Genomic DNA, 19,339 nt, shown 5'->3' with positions numbered 1-19,339 from the left:
AAATGCACATGCATAGAATAAAACATCTGCTGCCATAAGAACAGTTATTTGAACACTGAGGAGCACTATCCACTTATTAAAGCAGGGTAAACAATGTTGCTCCAAAATGCAATACACGAAACAATATAAAACAAAAATTACATTCCTCTGGTAACAGATGTCCAAAGTTGAACAGGGACTGGTTTTATGATCTTAGAAAATCTATTCCTCTACCCAGTGACTTCCACTCACAGGTGGCTTAGTGTTTGTATACTTGAGAGAGCAGACTTTAGAACCAAACTGTTTTGATTCAAATCCCTGCAACTCTACTTCCCACTGTGTCACCCTGGCAAGTTACTCTGTACCTTGGATTCCGCATTCATATAATGAACATAATTAGGATGAAATCAGTTAATAATGTAAGACACTCTGAACAGTGCCTGCACACAGTGAACTCTCGAGAACCGTTAAATTCCTAAGGGTCTGCCCACTTCCTGGGAAACTGGTCCCTATGTCTTGATTACTCTAAGGACCTGATGAAAGACAATCAAGATATAACCAATTACACTTTCCTCTTTAGGACAAGCATGCAACTGGATTTAAGTCCTTGTCTGCCTTCTGAACGGCTCCTGAACCTCTTCTCACATTCTCTCTTAACCACCCTGCCATTCCCCACCGGCCAGGCCCTAGTTAAGTCATCCTCTGACTGCTGCAAAGACTCAGCCGACTAGAGGGTCATGCACTGGGGATGCTGCATCTCAAACTCACTACGTCCAGATCTGCACTCCTTCCCTTTCCCCTCCGCATGGGCTCTTCCCTCCCTATTCCCGATATGAGTCAGGGGCAGTATATGAGTCGGGGGCAGTACGATCCTTCTCGTCAGTCAGGCAAGCCCAAACCTAGGAATCCTCTGTGGAAGAAGCTGTTCTCTCCTTCCCCGTGATTAATGCCTCCTCATCCTCTGAGACAGCGCAGGCATCATCTCCTCCGGAAAGCCCTCTCTGAAGTCTTGGGCTGAGCTGGGTACCCCTTCCTGGGCTTCCGCAGAACCCTGGCTACATCTCTATCAGAGCACTTACCAGATTAAAATACAAGTGTCTGTTTGTGTCTGTCTCCACAGCCAGGTTATAAGCCCCTCGAAGACAAGAAGGGTGTATCATTCATCTCCATACTCAGTGCCCAAGATAGCACCCGGGACCTATGGAGGCCCTCAACTAAGCCAGAGGGACTCAAGTAAAACTTTAAGCTGCCCTTCAGATCCATACTCTCTATTACCATGAAAATCATCGTTCCAAAGTAAAAATACAGTTACGTTTCCCATCTATGCAGAAAAACCTTTCCAGTCTCACCCAATGCCCACTGAAAAAAAGACCACATTCCTTTTCTAGCTATAGACTCTCTCCAACCTCCCCTCGGACTACCTATCCAGTCTCACAGCCGTCCCCTTGGGCGAGTGTCTTAACTTCTCTGTGCCTCATTTTCTTACCTGCATTTAGGGTTAACAAGTTCCTGCCTCCTAAGCTTGTTGTGATTGATACGTGTAAAGTATTAGAATAGCGGTGAGCACTGACTGTCCGCAGTGAATACGGGCCGTTAGTGTTAATCACCCCGCAATGCACTCGGCTCTCCGCGTCCGTACTTACCGCCTGCTCATTCCTCATGCCGACGTATCTGATGCCCAGCTCCTGGGCGGCGAGGGCGATTTCAGTCACCGGGATGCCGACGATGCCAAACATGTAGCGCACGCCCTGGGGGCCAGGAACAGGGAATTAAGTGCCGGGGCCGCGCCCCACCGTTCCCTCCTGGAGTGCGACAAAGAACCCTCCAACACATCTCGCTCCGGCCGCCCCACCGCGTTCCCCGTTTCCAAGACAACGCTAGGCCCCGCCGGCTTCCGTAGGAGCCCGCCGCACCTGCGTTTTCAGGGCCTGGGCGATGACTTTCGCACCGGACACCTGCCCCTCGCTCCCGGCGCTGTGCTCTGCCACGTTACTCTCCATCTTCCGTCCGAGGCGCTCTCGCAGTCGACATCAGGCGGACACGGAGTCACCCAGCAAGCCCGACCCCGAAGACACCAGCTGTGGGGCGGCTCCTCTGAGACGGGACTGGGCGACCGAACGCTTTAAACGGAGACGGAGGCGGCGGCGGAGGAGGGGGAGGCGGGGCCCCGACCGGCGCTCGAGCTGAGGTGAGAGGTAAACACTCTTCCTCCAATCACCACGGGCCCCTTTTCCTGGGTCCTCCATTTGCCAGGGTCAGAGCGTCTTAAGGAGGCGGGACCAGCTGGAGGCAGCGGCCTAGGCCGAGCAGGTGAGAGGCCAAACTGCGGTGGCTTCTGGCCATATTCCGCCTTCCGGACCTATTTCCGAGGAAAAGGCGGATAGCGCACGTGCAGAGTTGGGGCCAAAGGCGGATTGGGGGAGCGAAAGGGGCGTGGCGAGGGGCAGAAGAGGCGTGGCGCGGGCGCCGCCTGGCTCCGCCTCCGCCCCTCGCCCCTCTGGGGGCTGCGTGCAGTTTCGCAAAGGCTGCTGGGACACGGGTGGCTGAATGGCGCCGCTGTTGAGCGAAGTCGTCTTGGGGTTGTGTCGTCATTCATTCGCGTCTTCGGTGTTCGGGGCTTTTGCTTACGCGCCTTTTGGTTTCTACTTTCATAACTTTGTGGCTTTGCGGTCCGTGAAGCATAGTAAGACGCGTTAATGGAATCCGTGAGCCGTTGTGCACTTTACCCCACAGCTTAGGTAACGAAGCAGAATCTCCAAGCGGGAGATAAGAAACTTCCCCAGACCCCTTGGACCCCGGCCGGGCCTCGGACTTCCAGTCTTGTGCTCTAGTCGCTGTCCAGCCCTCCGACCACAAGAGATAAGAGAGTAACCTGAACCTAGTTACCTTTGACCTTTGTTTTCTGCAGCCCTTGCTACAAATCCGCATTACTCTCCAGTCTTGCCTTTCCAAAGTCAGGAAATGGGAGTTTTTGTAATTCTTAGAGTCGGTCCCAGACCACAATCAATTCCTGCAGCTGAGAACCTTTTAAAATATTTTTGAGTGAAAACCTTGCTTTGTGTGATTTTTTTTTTTTTTTTTTTTTGCGACTGCAGCCTCAGGGTCTTTTGACCATCTGCTCAGTGGCACACAGAAAATCTACCATAGCAGCGAAGAGTGGAACTTCAAAATTCTTGAGGATTTGAAGTGTTTTGAAGCAAAAAGACCAGGAATATGTGGAAAGTAAAGAAACAAGACGAGAGAGGTGTAGGTCATAGGTAGTGAAATGAATGAAAAGTATTGGAAATAAAAGGATTTCAAAACCCAGTGGGCCCTTCCTAAAGGTCTTTCCCTTACATTTCAAGCCCTAACTCCCATCCCAAACAGAGGAGAGTGAAACAGTTGGCCTCCCTGGGTATGGGGATGGTGCCTAAGGTAGCCCATGTAAGAGGCTAATGCCTTAAAGCCTGAGCCCTGGGGCTGGGGTCTTGAGGTTTTATAGAAAAATGGAGACAGGAAGGTGATAACAATTAGGGTGTGAGCAGGAGCTGCATTTCTTTCACCTTGATAAGAACTTGCTGCTGTTATGGAGAAATTGAGGAGGGTTTGCCCATTTTCTAGAGATTCAGTCCACCTTCTTTCAAGACTTTTAGGGTAAAAGGATAAGTTATTCTAAGAAAAGAATGCACAGGGAGTTAGTCATAAGATCACTTGAGCTAGAAGTACAGGCCTCAACAACTCAGTAGCCAATCTGTTAGTTTTCTATTCTTTCCATTTTAAACTACTCACCTGTCAAGTAAAATTGACTTTCCAGAAAGTTGCAAAATGTTCTTTGTGTGGTTTTGAATAGTCCTTGGTACAGTGTCTCCTGTCCCTGTTTGAGAAGCATGGACCCCACACCTCTCTATCCTGTGGGATTGTTGACATCAGTACCTGTGTGTGAGTCTTTACCCCTACCCCTCCCATTGCATCAGAATCACTTAGAAAGCTTTTTAAACATACAACTGCTTGGGCCTTACCCCACATCTTCTGAATCAGCGTCTTAGGACAAATTAGGCGCCTGTGTATATTTTTTAAGCTACTATCTAATTTTGATATGCAGCTGGACTTGAGAACCACTAGCTCTGTACTCGTGCTCGAAGCATGAGTTAATAATTTAATGTGTTTCTGCACAGCAAAGGAAACCGTAAGTAAAACAAAAAGACAACCTACGGAATGGGAGAAAATTTTTGCAAATGAAACCGACAAAGGCTTGATCTCCAGAATATATAAGCAGCTCATACAACTTAATAAGAAACAACCAAACAACCCAATCCAAAAATGGGCAAAAGACTAAACAAGCAATTCTCCAAGGAAGACATACAAATGATCAATAGACACATGAAAAAATGCTCAGTATCACTAATTATGAGAGAAATGCAAATCAAAACTACAATGAGGTATCGCCTCACACCAATCAGAATGGCCATCATTCAAAAATCCACAAATGACAAATGCTGGAGAGGCTGTGGAGAAAAGGGTACCCTCCTTCTTGCTGGTGGGAATGCAGTTTGGTGCAGCCACTGTGGAAAACAGTATGGAGATTCCTCAAAAGACTAGGAATAGACTTACCATATGACCCAGGAATCCCACTCCTGGGCATATATCCAGAAGGAACCCTACTTCAGGATGACACCTGCACCCCAATGTTCATAGCAGCACTATTTACAATAGCCAAGACATGGAAACAGCCTAAGTGTCCATCAATGGATGACTGGATAAAGAAGAAGTGGTATATTTATACAATGGAATACTACTCAGCCATAAAAACCGACAACATAACACCATTTGCAGCAACATGGATGCTCCTGGAGAATGTCATTCTAAGTGAAGTAAGCCAGAAAGAGAAAGAAAAATACCATATGAGATTGCTCATATGTGGAATCTTAAAAAAAAAAAACATAAATACAAAACAGAAACAGACTCATAGACATAGAATACAAACTTGTGGTTGTCAAGGGGGCAGAGGGTGGGAAGGGATAGACAGGATTTCAAAATTGTAGAATAGATAAACAAGATTATACTGTATAGTACAGGGAAATATACACAAGGTCTTATGGTAGCTCACAGAGAAAAAAATGTGACAATGAATATATATATATGTTCATGTATAACTGAAAAATTGTGCTCTATACTGGAATTTGACACAACATTGTAAAATGATTATAAATCAATAAAAAATGTTTAAAAATAATAATAATAATTTAATGTGTGATTGCCCGTTATCAAATACTATTTTTTTTTTAAATATATTCTTACTGAAGTATAGTCAATTTACAATGATGTGTCAATTTCTGGTGTACAGCACGATACTTCAGTCATACCAAATACTGTTGATTAATTTGGATTTACAGGTTCCATCTAGCTGGTTTGACATTGGCAGCACGGACTGTATTGATGGTAGTCAGATCATGGTGCCTGGTGTCCACTGCTGTGCCGAAAAATCACCGGCACACCCACTCGGTAGAAAGTGTGCTAAAAACAGAACTCTGGATTGGAACAAACCCCCTGAATTCAGACTAACTGCTTGTGCAAAAGCATAAATTCTCAACTGACTGGACCTTGCCCTGTAGCAGAAGGAAAAGTCGATGAGACTGTTGAAACTTGCTTTACCCTTACAGATGCCCCTGAGTTCAGAGGGCAGCGTTCCACAGTTCACTTGGGTCTGATGACTCAGCAGAAGCGCTTAGAGTCCTCCCCCAGGATCAACAGGCACTTGGAGCAACAACTCCTTTCAATCCCATGGCAATGACCGGATTCCAGGATTCTTTTGTAGCTTACCCGAGGCCCTTTGTGCAGACATTGTAAGCATTAATCACGTTCTTTATTACTTTCATTGATGGTAGGCATGGAATTTTATTTGTGTGGCTTTGTTTGTGTGTTTATTGGTGGAAGGAAGTCAGAAGAGGATTAAGTCTAGATTTTCTTAAAGAAAAGGATAAAGTAATGATAACAGCTCTCCAAAGAACAGAGCCAGTCACCAAAGAATGTTCATACCGATTTCTCTGTTTGTGGGCTCCAGACCTGAGGGTATAAGGGAGATATCTGGCAGCTTTCTTAAATCCAGCTGTAGAGAATATCCAGGCAACCAGATAATTTCGTACGAGTTGCAAAATGATACCTGGAGAAAATATACCCATGAAAGATTTAAAACAGGCAGCTTCTATAGGTAGTCACTCCTTAGGCCTCCAAATTATGACAGTATGTTTTAATTTCAGTAAACTAACAAGGACACTGTAAATCCTTTTGATTACTTCAAAGCAAAGCACTAACTGAACCTGTGAGAAATGTTCCCATAGGCATATTTTATCAAAATGTGAAGTGTTTGATTAGCAAATAAAGAAATGATTTAGGGTAATTTGTGATGCATTATAGAATAGCTGAAAATAAAATAAAATTGGCTGAAATAGGAAACCGAAGCTAAATATCTTAAATACAAACTAAAGCAAGCCACAGCAACCCAAAAGGAAATCTATGTAGAGTACTGTTTTTAAAACCAACATTGAAAATTGAACAGCAAGACATGTGCTGTTGGCAATTGGTCAATGTGGAGTAAAATGGCTCTTTGAATACAACAGGGTAGACTGATTTTGTTTGCTTCCCATTACATTTATGAACTGCAGAGTACCGAAGCTCAGAGAGAGGCTTGAAGCAAAACTAGTGACATAACCAGGGGACAGGCACTGGGAGTTTTTCCCAGTTACCCTCTGACCTAGAAAATGCTTGGATTCCTGCCCTTGGCCTGCGCCTGCAAGCCCTTTGCCTTTGCTCTGCATTTTAATGCCAGGGACACCCGGACCTGGAGTGGGAGCACTGTGGGCCAGAAACAAAAGGAGCATTGTTTCCATGTGTTTTTTGTTTTTGTTTTTTTGTTTTGTTTTGTTTGGTTTGGTTTTTCAAAGCAAATCCGGGATAGTTTGACATCAGCAATGATTAGATCTCTGATAAGGATGTTTACTTTGTGTGAAGTGCACCAGGAAATGGTGACAAATATAGCTCCTGCTATGAGAACTTAAGTGATTTATTTCAAATGGCTTAGAAATTGTGATACCGTATTTCTCCATATGCTGAGACTCCACGCTTGGGGGTGGCCCCGGGGGTAGCGCTGGGGCTGCCATCACCTGTGAAACATGGGATTAGTCACTGTTTAAATGCTTTCTGTTCTCATTTGTTTCTTCTGTTTGGCCATCAGCCTTCATTATAGCCCCTTCCTTTAGCTTTTTATATCTTACTGTTTTGTTTTGCTTCTAATTGCTTCTCTGTGTCAGGGAAACAAAGAGTCAGCTCCAGGGCAGAATCCAAATGATTCCTGGGGTTTGGAGTTAAACTGCGGTGTAACCCCAGGTGAAGGCCATCTTCATGATGAAGAAACCAAGCCCTTCCTTAAACTTTTTTCTGCATTATAACCTCTAAGTTCCTCTTTGGAGCTTAGCTGTGATGCCTTGTTTTATTCACTTTCTTTTTTTATATATGTAATATTTATGACACCTTTCAGACACATGAATAAGGAATGAGATTAACAGACACCCACGTATCCAGCCCTAGCTTAAGAAATGCATTACACATACAGTGGAGCCCCCTGTGTCTCCCCACCATCACCTCTCCTCCCCTGTGCCATAGAGGTAATCCCTATCTTGAATTTGGTGTTTATAATTCCCACCTATCCATTCTTTTTTTTTTAATTGAAGTATAGTCAGTTTACATGTGTCAATTTCTGGTGTACAGCATGTTTCGGTCATACATATACATACATATATTCCTTTTCATACTTTTCATTATAGGTTACTACAAGATACTGAATAGAGTTCCCTGTGCCATACAGAATGAACTTGTTGATTACCTGTTTTATATATAGTAGTTAGTATCTGCAAATCTCGAACTCCCAATTTATCCCTTTGCACCCCCTTCCCCCCTGGTAACCATGAGTTTGTTTTCTATGTCTGTGAGTCTGTTTCAGTTTTGTAAATAAGTTCATTTGTGTCTTTTTTTTTAAGATTCTACATATGAGTAGTATCATATGATATTTTTCTTTCTCTTTCTGACTTACTTCACTTAGAATGATGATTTCCAGGTCCATCCATGTTGCTGCAAATGACATTATTTTATTCTTTTTTATGGCTGAGTAGTTTTCCGTCATATAAATATGCCACAACTTCTTTATCCAGTCATCTGTTGATGGACATTTAGGTTGTTTCCATGTCTTGGCTATTGTAAATAGTGCTGCTGTGAACACTGGGGTGCATGTATCTTTTTGAATTAAGGTTCCCTCTGGATATATGCCTAGGAGTGGGATTGCTGGATCATATGGTAAGTCTATTTTTAGTCTTTTAAGGAATCTCCATACTGCCCTCTCTAATGGCTGCACCAGACTGCATTCCCACCAGCAGTGTAGGAGGGTTCCTTTTTCTCCACACCCTCTCCGGCATTTATCGGATATTATTATTTAATGACTGCCATTCTGACTTCCACCTATCCATTCTTTAGGTGATGGGTGTTTAGGTTGTTTTAGGCTTTTCAGTCTTGTAAACAGTTTTCTCTGAACATCCTTGCATGTCTCTTTGTGCACATGTGTGAGTTTTTATGTATATATATCTAGGGGTGCGTCGCCATTGATTTTACTAGATATTGCCAAATTGGTCTCCCAGATTATTGTACCAATTTATATTCCTACCATCTGCATATAAGGACTCCCCTTTCTCTACATCCTCAGTTGTGGAATTTAAATTTTTTTGCCAAGTTGGTGGATGTGATATGGCTTTTCATTCCCATTTCCCTGACTATTAGTGAACACACCTGGATATAGTTTACAGATATGGGTATAGATGAGGGTTTACCATCTGGATTTCTTCTGTGAATTACCTGTTTATATATTTTGCCCTTTTCTTTATTGGATTGTTTACATTTTTCTTATTTATTTGTAAATGTTCTTTATACATTCTGGATGCTTATTCTTTGTCTTTTAACTCTGTGTATAGTTGCTCCATATACATTTGGTCTGTCTCTGGACTCTGTTCTTTTCCTACCCAGCACCAATCCTACACTCTCTTAATTTCTGTGTTTTTGAAATAAGTCTTTATGTTGGTAGGACAAGTCCTCCTACTTCGTTCTTTTGAAACCGTTTTGTCTATTATAATTAGTTTCCTATCACTGTTGTAACAAATTACCACAAACTTAATGGCTTAAAACAACATGAATGTATCATCTTAACACTCCTATAGTTCAGGAGTCTAAAATGGGTTTCACTGGGATAATGTCAGGGTGTTGGCAGGACCTCATTCTTTTCTGGAGGCTCCAGGAGAGAATCCATGCCTCTCTCCTCCAAACTCCTAGAGGCCTCCCAAGTTCTTGGCTCCATCTTCACAGTGAGCAACATTGGGCCACGTCCTTCTTATGCTGCCATCCCCCCGGCTCTCCTGCTTCTCTCTTCCACTCCTCCAGACACTGGTAATTACGTTGAGTTCACCCGGATAATCCAGGGTGGTCTGCGTGTGTCACAGTCTGTTTATTAGCGACCTTAATTCCCCATTGCCATGTCACCTGACGCACTCGCAGGTCTGGGGATTAGGACATGACCATCTCTGAGGGGCCATTATTCTGCCTGCTAAATCTATTCTTGGCTTCTTTCTCTTTCGTACACATTATCAGTTTATCACATTCTTTTTCTTATCTTGTTGCAATGGCCAAGACCTTCAGTACACTATAGAAAAGAAGCACTGATAAGTGACATTTTAATTTCATTTAATTTGTTAATGTGGTGAATTAAGTTGATATACTTTCATATTAAATAATTCATCATTCTTGTGATAAACACAGTTTGGTTGTGATGATTTTCTTCTTATACATTGCTTAACTAAGTTTGCTATTTTTATTCAGGCTTTCTGCATTTGTGTTTAAGAGTAAGAGTCAACCATTTTTCCTTTCTTGGACTATCCTTATCTAGCTTGGGTATCAAGGTTATACTGTCTTTTAAAAATTTTTGAAACAGTTTATATGAAATACGTATATATAAATATATTTGTATTAAAGATACATTATGTATCTTTTCCTTGAATGTTTGGGAGAATTCCCCTGAAAAATATACCAAAATGGGTGCAATTAGAGAGTCTTTGATAATATAACTTTTCTTGGATAATTGGTCTGCTTCATTTTTCTATCTTTTTTGGACTTAGTTTTCCTAAGTGTTATTTTCCTAGAAAATTATGCATTTCATGCACATATCCATTTGACATACGTTTGTTTCAAGGCATCCAAGAATCAGTTCTGCGATCACTGTTGTAATCATTATTGTGTTCCCTTTTAATTTTTTCTTTATGTGTGTGTGTGTGTGTGTGTGTTGCTTTTCTCCTTGATCAGTCTTGATTGAGTCTTATTTATTTCCTTAGTCTTTTCAAAGACTCCGTTTTGGACCCAGGGCTTCTTAGAAAATGGCCAGTTCCAGATCTAAGCCAGGAAGTGTGCACAATAAGCTTTGGACAGCTCTCAATGCTAGATTACAAAGAAGCCGTCAGGAGCTGTTAAGGTGGCGTCAAGAGGAATCAAGAGCAGGCTTCAAGAGGCTGCCGCTGGCCAAGGGGGGGATAGTTTGAGTTTCAATGATGATAATAATCGCAGTGGAAAAGAAACCCATGAAGCATGTTTAAATCCATGAGTTCACAATATTTTTTTAAAAATTGGTCACCTTCAGAAAATAATAAACTAGTTCCTTATCTTGAAAACTGATTTTTAAAAGAATGGGAGAGAGAATCTAGCATTTAGGCTGCCTTTCCTCTATGAACTGTACCATTAGATAACCAAGCAGTAGATAAAATAAAATGTCTTTATCAAAAAAAATTCCAATTAATAAATAAAACTGAACTGGTAGAATTAGAATACCAGCATTTCACAATCCCCAGGGACTAGAAAACGGCTTTCAGGGTCAGTGTTTTGTGCTGATAATGAAAAGAGAGGCAGACGCAAGTGTCAGGTTGAAAGAACATACTGCCGCCCACAGTCTTGCCAAAGGGATGGGACCTGAGCCTGATCCAGTCTCTGGATCCAGCTTCAATTTGCAAGAAATACTCAGAAGAGGAAAAGCATGAATCTCTCCATGCTGTATAAGCAAAATACTTTCTGTTGGAAAATCTACAGGTCAAATGAGCAGACTTCTCCCACAGGTTGAGTCTAAGGAAATAGAAGGGATGGGAAAAGAACCTATACATTGAAAGAGACTTAAGGACATAGCAGATTTCTTTAACTGAGAGGACTAAACTGTAATGCGTAGAGGTATACGTTCGGTGATAAAGCTTTACCTATTTCGTTTTTAATGGAAATGATAACTGTAAAAGTCAGAGTAATGGTTACTTGGCCACTTATGGGTAGAGTTACTAGATTTAGAAAAACAAAACAAAACAGGCACTCAGAACTCTCAGTTAAATTTGAATTTCTGGTAAACAATGAGTAATTTTTTAGTGTACGTTCCAACGTACTTGTTTACCCAAAATTCAAACTTAACTGGTCCTCCTATGTTTTATGTGGCAGAATCTTGATTTTATTCAAGATGATAATGCAGCTCACTCCCCAGCCTTCCTTGCAGTAGGAATGGTCACGAGCCCCCTTCTTGGCCAAAGCAATTGACCTGAAGGCAGTGGACAGGGCTTGGGGAAAGCTGCCTGAACCGGCACATACCCTCCTCTTCCATGCAGCATGCTATTGGCCTTGAAGCAGTCCTCCTGCAGTCTCAAGGGGACCCTGAAGATGGTCGCTGTGCTGAGGACAGAGGGACACAGAGAGAGGAGGATCCTGGGTTCTGGAGAACATCATGGAACCCCTGCCTTTGTTGGTTTCGTTATCAGAATTTTATCATTTCATTAGAAACCCTTTCTTGTTCTGGGACACTCAGGAGCATTGGGACTATGTGTTCCGTTATAGTTGGACAGACTTCCTCTGGAAGCCATGTGGGCCAGTTGTGAGGGTGGAGGATGGGAAGGGTAGAGTTGTTGGGTAACTGTCATTTCTTCTGTGATTGTTGTTTAGTTTTCTCTTTTATCTGGAGTTAAGTTTTGGTAAAATACATTTTCCTAGGAAATTTTCCATTTTATCTAAATTTTCAAATTTATCAACAAAGAATTGAATGAGGAGATTATTCATTCTTTTACTTTCTCCTGCATTTGTAACTATTTCCTCCTTATTGTTACCAATCTGTGTATGTTGTTTCTTTTTTTTTCTTAATTAGGTTAACTGATGATTTATCTATATACTTGAGGTTTTTTATAAAGAATAACTTGGACTTATTCTATAACTGAATTTTATTTGCTAGTATTTTGTTGAGGATTTTTCCATCTATGTTCATGTTAGATATTGATTGGTCTGTAGTTTTGTTTCCTGGTAATGCCTTGTCTGATGTTGGTATTGGGGTAATGCTGGCCTCACAGAACAAGTTAGGGAGTACAGTTGACCCTTGAACAACTTGGGTTTGAACTGCATGTGTCCACTTACATGTGAATTTTTTTTCAATAAATACTGTGCTATGTGATCTGCAGTTGGTTGAATCTGAAGATGTGGAACCATGTGTACAGAAGGCGGACTGTGGGCCTGGAGCATCTGTGGATTTAGTATCTGCAGCAGGTCCTGGAACCATGGATACCAGGGGACGACTGTATGCTCTCTGCTTCTGTCTTCTGGAAGAGGTTATAAAGGATTAACATAATTTCTTTCTCAAGTGTTCGGTAGAACTTACCAGTGAACCTGTCTGAGCTTGGTGAGTTTACGTATTTTGGAAAGCCTGATGTTGAGCAAGGCTGGGTCCTGGAGTGGCTGACTGTGCAGCCCTAGGGGGTTAGAGTCTGTTGCTGGTCTGCTGGTGTGTGGGGGCAAGTCTTGGGGCAACTGGTTGCAGGGCCCAGTGGGGCTGGAGCCAGTTCCTGCCCACTGGTGGGTGGGTAACCCCTTATCACTAATAGGCTGGGGGAGGAGTCCAAAATGGTGCTCACCAGCACCAGTGTCCTCAGAGACAAGCATCTCAGAATGGCTGTCACCAGTGTCTGTGTGTCTGACATGTGCCCTGGGGGAATCACATTTGCCTCTTACCTCTCCAGCAGGCCCTCTAAGATCAGCGAGTGGGTCTGACCCAGGCTCCTTTCAGTTTCCTGCCTTTGCCCTGGGTCTAGGAGTGTGTGAGGTTTTGTGTGTGCCCTTTAAGAGTGGAGTCTCTGTTTCCTAGAGCCCTCGGCTCTCTCGTGTGCAGTCCTCGCTGGCCTGCAGAGCCAGGCGTTCTGGGGGCTCATCTTCCCTGCGCAGGCCACCGGGGCTGGGGAACCCAAAGTGGAGCTTGGTCCCCTCACTTCTTAGGGAGACCCTCCACCTTTGTAATTATCCTCCAGTTTGTGGGTCTTGACTAAACTGCATCTTTGCCCCTCCTCCCTGTCTTTGTGAGGTTACTTCTTTATGTCTTTAGTTGTAGAAAATCTTTTCTGCTGGTCTTCAGGTCATCCTTACAGACAGTTGCTTTGTAAACAGCTGTAATTTAGGTGTACCTGTGGGTGGAGGTGAGCGCAGAATTGTCCTACTCCAGCATCTGGGCCACATCAAAGCTTAAGTTGTTAATTTTAGATCTCTGCTTCTTTTCTAATGTATGTGCTCAATACTGTAAATATCCCTCTATACGCTGCTTTTACTGCATTTCACAAATTTTGATAAGTTGTATTTCATTTAGTTCAAAATATTTAAAATTTTCTTTTGGGGTTTCTTCTCTGACCCATGTGTTATTTAGAAATGTGCTGTTTAATGTTCAATTATTTGGGCATTTTCCAATTCTCTTTCTGCTGTTGATTTCTAGTTTAATAGTATTGTGATCTCAATGCAGACATTGCATGATTTCTGTTCTTTAGAATTTGTTCAAGTGTGTTTTATGGCCCATAATTCAATCTTGGTGAACATTTCATGCAAGCTTGAGAAGAATGGTGTTCTTGGATAAAATAGTCTATAGACATCAATTATATCCAGCTAATTGATGGTGCTATTGTGTTCAGTTGTCCTTACTGATTTTTCTGCCTTCTGGTTGTTTCCATTACTAGAGAGGTGTTGACGTCTCCAACTGTAATAGTGGATTCATCTATTTCCCCTTGCAGCTCTGTCAGTTTTTGCCTTATGTGTTTTGACGCTTTATTGTTAGGCACATGCATTTAATGATTGTTGTATCTTCTTGGAATTGACCCTTTTATCATATGTAATGCCCCTTGTTATCCCTGGTAATTTCCCTTGCTTTGAAATATGCTGTCTGAAATCAACATAGTTACTCCAGCTTTCTTTTGATTAGCGTTAGTGTGGCAAATTTTTCTCCATCCCTCTCCTTTTAATCTGTGTGTTTCTTTATATTGAACGTGAGTTTCTTGTAGACAGCATATGGTTGGGTCTTACTTTTCAGTCCACTCTAGCAGTCTGCCTTTTAATTGGTGCATTTAGGCCATTAACATTTAAAGGAATTATTGATACAGTTGGGTGTATGTGTATCATATTTATCACTGTTTTCTGCTTGTTGCTCTTGTTCTTTGTTCCTATTTTTGTCTTCCACTCTTTTTCTGCCTTTATGATTTAAATCGAGCATTTCAGGTGATTTTGTCTAAGATGGTCTTTAGTTTTCCTTCACTTTTGAAGGTCCCTTTTGTAGGATATAGGATTTTAGGTTGGTGGGGTTTTCTCACAACACTTTGAACATTTCACTCCACTCTCTTTGTGCTTGGTTTCTGAGGGGAAGTCAGATGTGATTCTTTGATTCTTTATAGGTAAGATGTTTGTTTTCCTCTGGTTTCTTTCAAAATTTTTTCCATTATTGTTGATTTTCTGCAATTTGGCTGTGATATGCCTAAGTGTGCTTTTTTGTTTGTTTGTTTGTTTGTTTGACATCCTCCTGCTTGGTGTTTTCTGAGCTTCCTGCTTGTGTGGTTTGGTGTCTGACATTAATTGGGGGAAATTTTCAGTCATTATTGCTTCAAATATTGGTTCTGTTCCTTTCTCTCTTTCTTTTCCCTCTGAAATTCCCATTACATGTATGTTACAACTTTTGTAGTTGTCTGACACTTCTTGGATACCTTATTCCATGTTTTTCAGTCTTTTTCTCTTTGCCTTTCTGTTCTGCAAATGTCTATTGACATATCCTCAACCACAGAGATTATTTCCTCAGCCAGGTCTGGTCTGCTGAGGAGCCCTGTCAAAGACATTCTTCAGTTCTGTGGCAATGCTTTTTATCTCAAGTATTTCTTTTTCTTTCTTCTTCAGAATCTTTCTCTCTCTGCTTACATTGCCTATCTGTCTTGCACATTGTCTACTTTTTCCAGTAGAGACCTTAGCATATTAATCATAGTTATTTTCGATTGCTGGTCTGATCATTACTACACGCCATGTCTGACTCTAGTTCTGATGCTTGATGTGTCTCTGCAAATTGTTTTTGTTTGTTTGTTGTTGCCTTCTAGTATGCCTAGTAATTTTTTGTTGAAAGCTGGACATGAGTTACTAGGTAGAGGAACTGTAATAAATAGGCATTTGATAGTGGTGGTAAGGTGTGGAAAGTGAGAAATGTTCTATAGTCCTGTGGTTGGGTCTCAGTCTTTTCCTGAGCCTATGCCCTTGGACCTGCGACCTTCACAAGTGCTGCTCGGTCTACCCCACGTCTCTAGTGGGACAGGATGGCTCGAGGGGGCTGGAGTTGGGTGTTTCCCTCCCCCTGGGTCTGTTAGGCTCTGATAAAACCCCAGCAGGTTAGCTCTGGTAAAACAGTTTCTTTCGAGGCAGGCCTTCTGGAGAACACAATGCTCTGACTGCTTTTCCCCACTCCCTGCAGGAAGCAGGAGGAACTGTATATAAAATAGATAAACAACAAGGTCCTACTGTACAGCACAGGGAACTATATTCAATATCTTGTAATAACCTATAGTGAAAAAGAATATGAAAAGGAATATATGTGTGTATATGTATGACTGAACTATTATGCTGTGCAGCAGAAATTGACACAACATTGTAAACTGACTAGACTTCAATAATAAAAAAAAAATTATAAGAAAAAAAAAAGAAGCAGAAGGAGATTGTTCTCCAGTCTCACTGTGAGAACCTGGTAGAGCTCCTAGAGGTAAAACTCACAAAACTGGGCACGCCCTTCCAAGACTGGGCCCTTCTGAAGTCTGTCACTCTCAGACATGTCTGCGCGGAGCCTCCAGCAGCTGCTCAGTTACTGTTTAGTTTTCCTGTGCCTGGCACTGGTCCCACGAACGTTTCTCCTCCGCTAAGTGGTGATTCTCTGTAGACACCTATCTGTCTCTATAAGTTTTGGAGGCAGTGGTTTGCCCTGTAATCTCAACTCTCAGATATATCTAAGAATTGTTGGATTCCAGCTTGTTCAGGGCTAGGGTTAATTGTTAACATAGAGTGGCGACCTCCAGGCTCCCTAAATGCCAGGTTGGAAACCAGAAACCTCAGCTGTTTATTTTTTGACTTAACTTTCTTATTTATTAGAAAAACAGCGTAAGAAAACATTTGAAATCTCCGTAAGACGACCTGCCACGTTTTCACTTATTCACATTCTTTTCTGGTCTTTGTTCACACGCATACATGTTTTATTGAGCTATTATCATTGTAAACACAGACACGTTTTCATTATATGTTTGTTTAGCATAGCTATCTTTTTTATTTTAGTTTATTTTTTTCTGATGGAGGCACTGGGGACGGAGCTCAGGACCTTGTGCGTGCTCAGCACACACTGCACCACCGAGCTCTCCCCTCCCCCCAGCATAACTATCTTTTAAAATTTTGCTTGATGTTCCACCTGGTCTGTATACATGTTCATAGCTTTCTTCATATTGGATATTGTTTGTTTCCAACTTCCATCTGTTGGGATTTCTTCTCCCGTTTCAGCTAGCTCCACTACTAAACACTGAGTACTTTACATCAGATACTTTCATTTCCAACTAGTAGATGAAGAAGTTGAAGCTTAGTTGTGATAAATAACTTATCCAAGGTTATATAATAAGTGTCAGAGCCAGGATTTCATATCAGGTATTTTAAAACTCAGAAGCCCACATTCTTGATTTCCACGGTATGTGTCACTTCAGCTGACTTTTTCCTTCTTGTAAATGACTTCCTAAGATAAAGTCCTAGAAGCATAGTGTTTGTGATTCATAATACAGATTGTCAGACTTGTTTTTCCCAGTAAGAAATTACTTTCATTACCACTTTCCTAGTTTATTTTTTTCCAAATTTAATATTTTTAAATAGTACCCGTTAGTGTTTATTTTCGACATAAGTTCAAAGTCTTTCATAATCTTTGTTTATGATGTGTTTTCTTCCTGTTTAAATGGGTTCTTGTTTGTGGCCTGTTTATAACTGTTGTCTTGATGTTTATATTTTGCATGTAAATTTTAATTTATCAATCTATTTCTTCTATTATTTTAACAGCTTCAAATTTTGGAAAGTTGTTTCATCAAATATCTGATACCCAATTATAATTTATTCTAGTTTTTCTAACATTCAATATTTAATTCCTGATTTTAAGTTTGCTTTTTATATGTGGTGTAAGGTGTTTAGACTTATTTCCAAATTCTTATTCAATCATCCCAGTATCACTTAATCAGACTTTTCCTCTTGTTGTTCTGAGTGTAGTAACATAAACAGAATATATAGGCTTTTGCACACAGTTAATTTGGGCTAAATCTTGGTTACAAGATGTTGGTCTCCTTCAAGTCTAGGGGTAACCTCTTTCCAAAAAAGAGCTGGACCGTCTCCTCTGCTTTCCCCAAGTGCTGAGGAGTGTGGTACCGAGAGCTACCATGAAACAGCCCGAAGCTCCCCCCCACCCAGCCCCACACTCCCGTCACCACCCCAGGAACCCCAGGCCGGGGGACGTGGGCCCTCCCGCCCAGTAAAGCTGCAGGACACAGGAGACTCAGCCAGATGTCTGCCCCGCCGAGGGTGCGGATAGAACAGGGCAGTGGCGCTTGTGTTCGTAACCAGGACGCAGCTACGGCTGAGCTGGGACCGTCGCCAGCGGAAAAAGGGCGCACAACTAGTGAGCCATCTGCCCAAAGCAGAAGGGGACAACAATCCTCAGTGCCTCCAGGAGGAGCAACGGAAGTGGAGACACCAACCGTTTCCCTCCACGTTTGCCGTGCCGCGCATGTGGGGGTTGGTCTGGGAAGGTCACCGTCGTTCTTGATCGTGCACTGCCCTCTCACTGAACATATGGGCCACTTGACTGTGCTGTGGGTCACCTACATCTTGCCGCCGTGCTGGGTGGAGAGCATCCTCCGCAGGTACTCAGAACCGCAGGCACCTGGACCCCTTGGCCGGCGCTTTGCTGTTTCCCCTTGGTGAGCTTGGCTGTGCCTCTCCCAGAACGTACTTCCTGGGCCCTCCGCGGGAGAAGGTGGCCGTTGGAATGTTTTCTCTAGTGCTGTGTTTCACTTCAGCTTCTTTCTTTTTATTGTTTCTTTTGCTCTTTGTGCTGTCATTCATTCTCATTGTCTCCAGCCCGTCCTAATAGGGTTGTTCTTTTGACTTGGGTGCCACGGCTCCTTGGTCTGTCATCCTGTTCTCTCGTTCTCTAGTGTCTGCCTCCGGGGCGTCCTCACCGCCTTGTGGGCCCCTAGGTCTGGGTTTTCCCTCCTGAGCACTGGCAGATAAGAGCCCGGGGGTGATGGGACCCCATGTAGTTATGCTCCCCCACCAAACCCTGAGAGACGTTGTGTCCGCCATGCACTTAATATTCACCAAGAACCTCTACATCGCCCCCACCTCTGAGTACATCTTCCCTGGAAAACTTGACCTGTGGTTCGTTTCTCCATGTGCAGCCTTCAGGTCTTCATTCTCTAGAAGGTGGCTCTTCTGATGACTCTGATTGAAGGTAGTCTGACACGGAAATGGAGGGGAAGTTTCCCCAGGGCTTTGAAAAACAGTTCTTTGCTGACACCCACTGAAGCTTGTTTTAGAGAAGTTGGTTTTAGTTATGGAGGATGGAGAAGGTACAGCCTAGCCAGAAGCCGTGAACGTTCCAGAAGAGGAGAGAAGTTACAGGTGCTCCACTGTCCTTCTCTCTCAAGACTGACAGACGGTGAGGACGCCTTGTCTGCGCTCCTTCCCTCCGTTGGGGTCTTTGAGCCACAGTTTAAAAGACTTGACTTCCTCAGCAATGCATGTTTGGCCCCCAGAGATTTCAGATATGCTTTTGAGAAGAAATCTGATACAAATTTGTAGAACATAATCGGAAGATTTTTCAGATTACTTATTTATATATAGATGTAATTAATTTATTTTCTACATGTTTATTTGTTCATATTATGTTATTACATAATGGATTATCTATTACTTCTATTTTATTCTT

At 42.5% G+C, this 19,339-nt stretch overlaps 2 protein-coding genes across 3 annotated transcripts in view; one reads left to right on the top strand and one right to left on the bottom strand.

Annotated features, from left to right (window-relative positions):
* Nucleotides 1-2,398, bottom strand: part of HACL1 (2-hydroxyacyl-CoA lyase 1) — a 31,122-nt gene extending 28,724 nt beyond the window's left edge. For both annotated transcript variants that reach the window (XM_006190796.3, XM_032489185.1), the window contains exons 1-2: nt 1,893-2,398; nt 1,623-1,727 (exon numbers count right to left, since the gene is read on the bottom strand). In XM_006190796.3, coding sequence (XP_006190858.1) covers nt 1,623-1,727; nt 1,893-1,979 — 192 coding nt within the window. In that variant the 5' untranslated portion in view covers nt 1,980-2,398. The remainder of the gene's footprint in view (nt 1-1,622; nt 1,728-1,892) is intronic.
* Nucleotides 2,399-5,429: 3,031 nt separating this feature from the next.
* The window catches only part of BTD (biotinidase), a 28,705-nt gene continuing 14,795 nt past the window's right edge, over nt 5,430-19,339 (top strand). The window contains exon 1 of the mRNA XM_032489244.1: nt 5,430-5,801. Within this exon, the coding sequence (XP_032345135.1) occupies nt 5,740-5,801 (62 nt within the window). The 5' untranslated portion in view covers nt 5,430-5,739. The remainder of the gene's footprint in view (nt 5,802-19,339) is intronic.

The sequence above is a fragment of the Camelus ferus genome, chromosome 1 (genome assembly GCF_009834535.1).
Source record: "Camelus ferus isolate YT-003-E chromosome 1, BCGSAC_Cfer_1.0, whole genome shotgun sequence".
Classification (NCBI taxonomy): domain Eukaryota; kingdom Metazoa; phylum Chordata; class Mammalia; order Artiodactyla; family Camelidae; genus Camelus; species Camelus ferus.
This window is presented reverse-complemented; position numbering and strand designations above follow the sequence as displayed.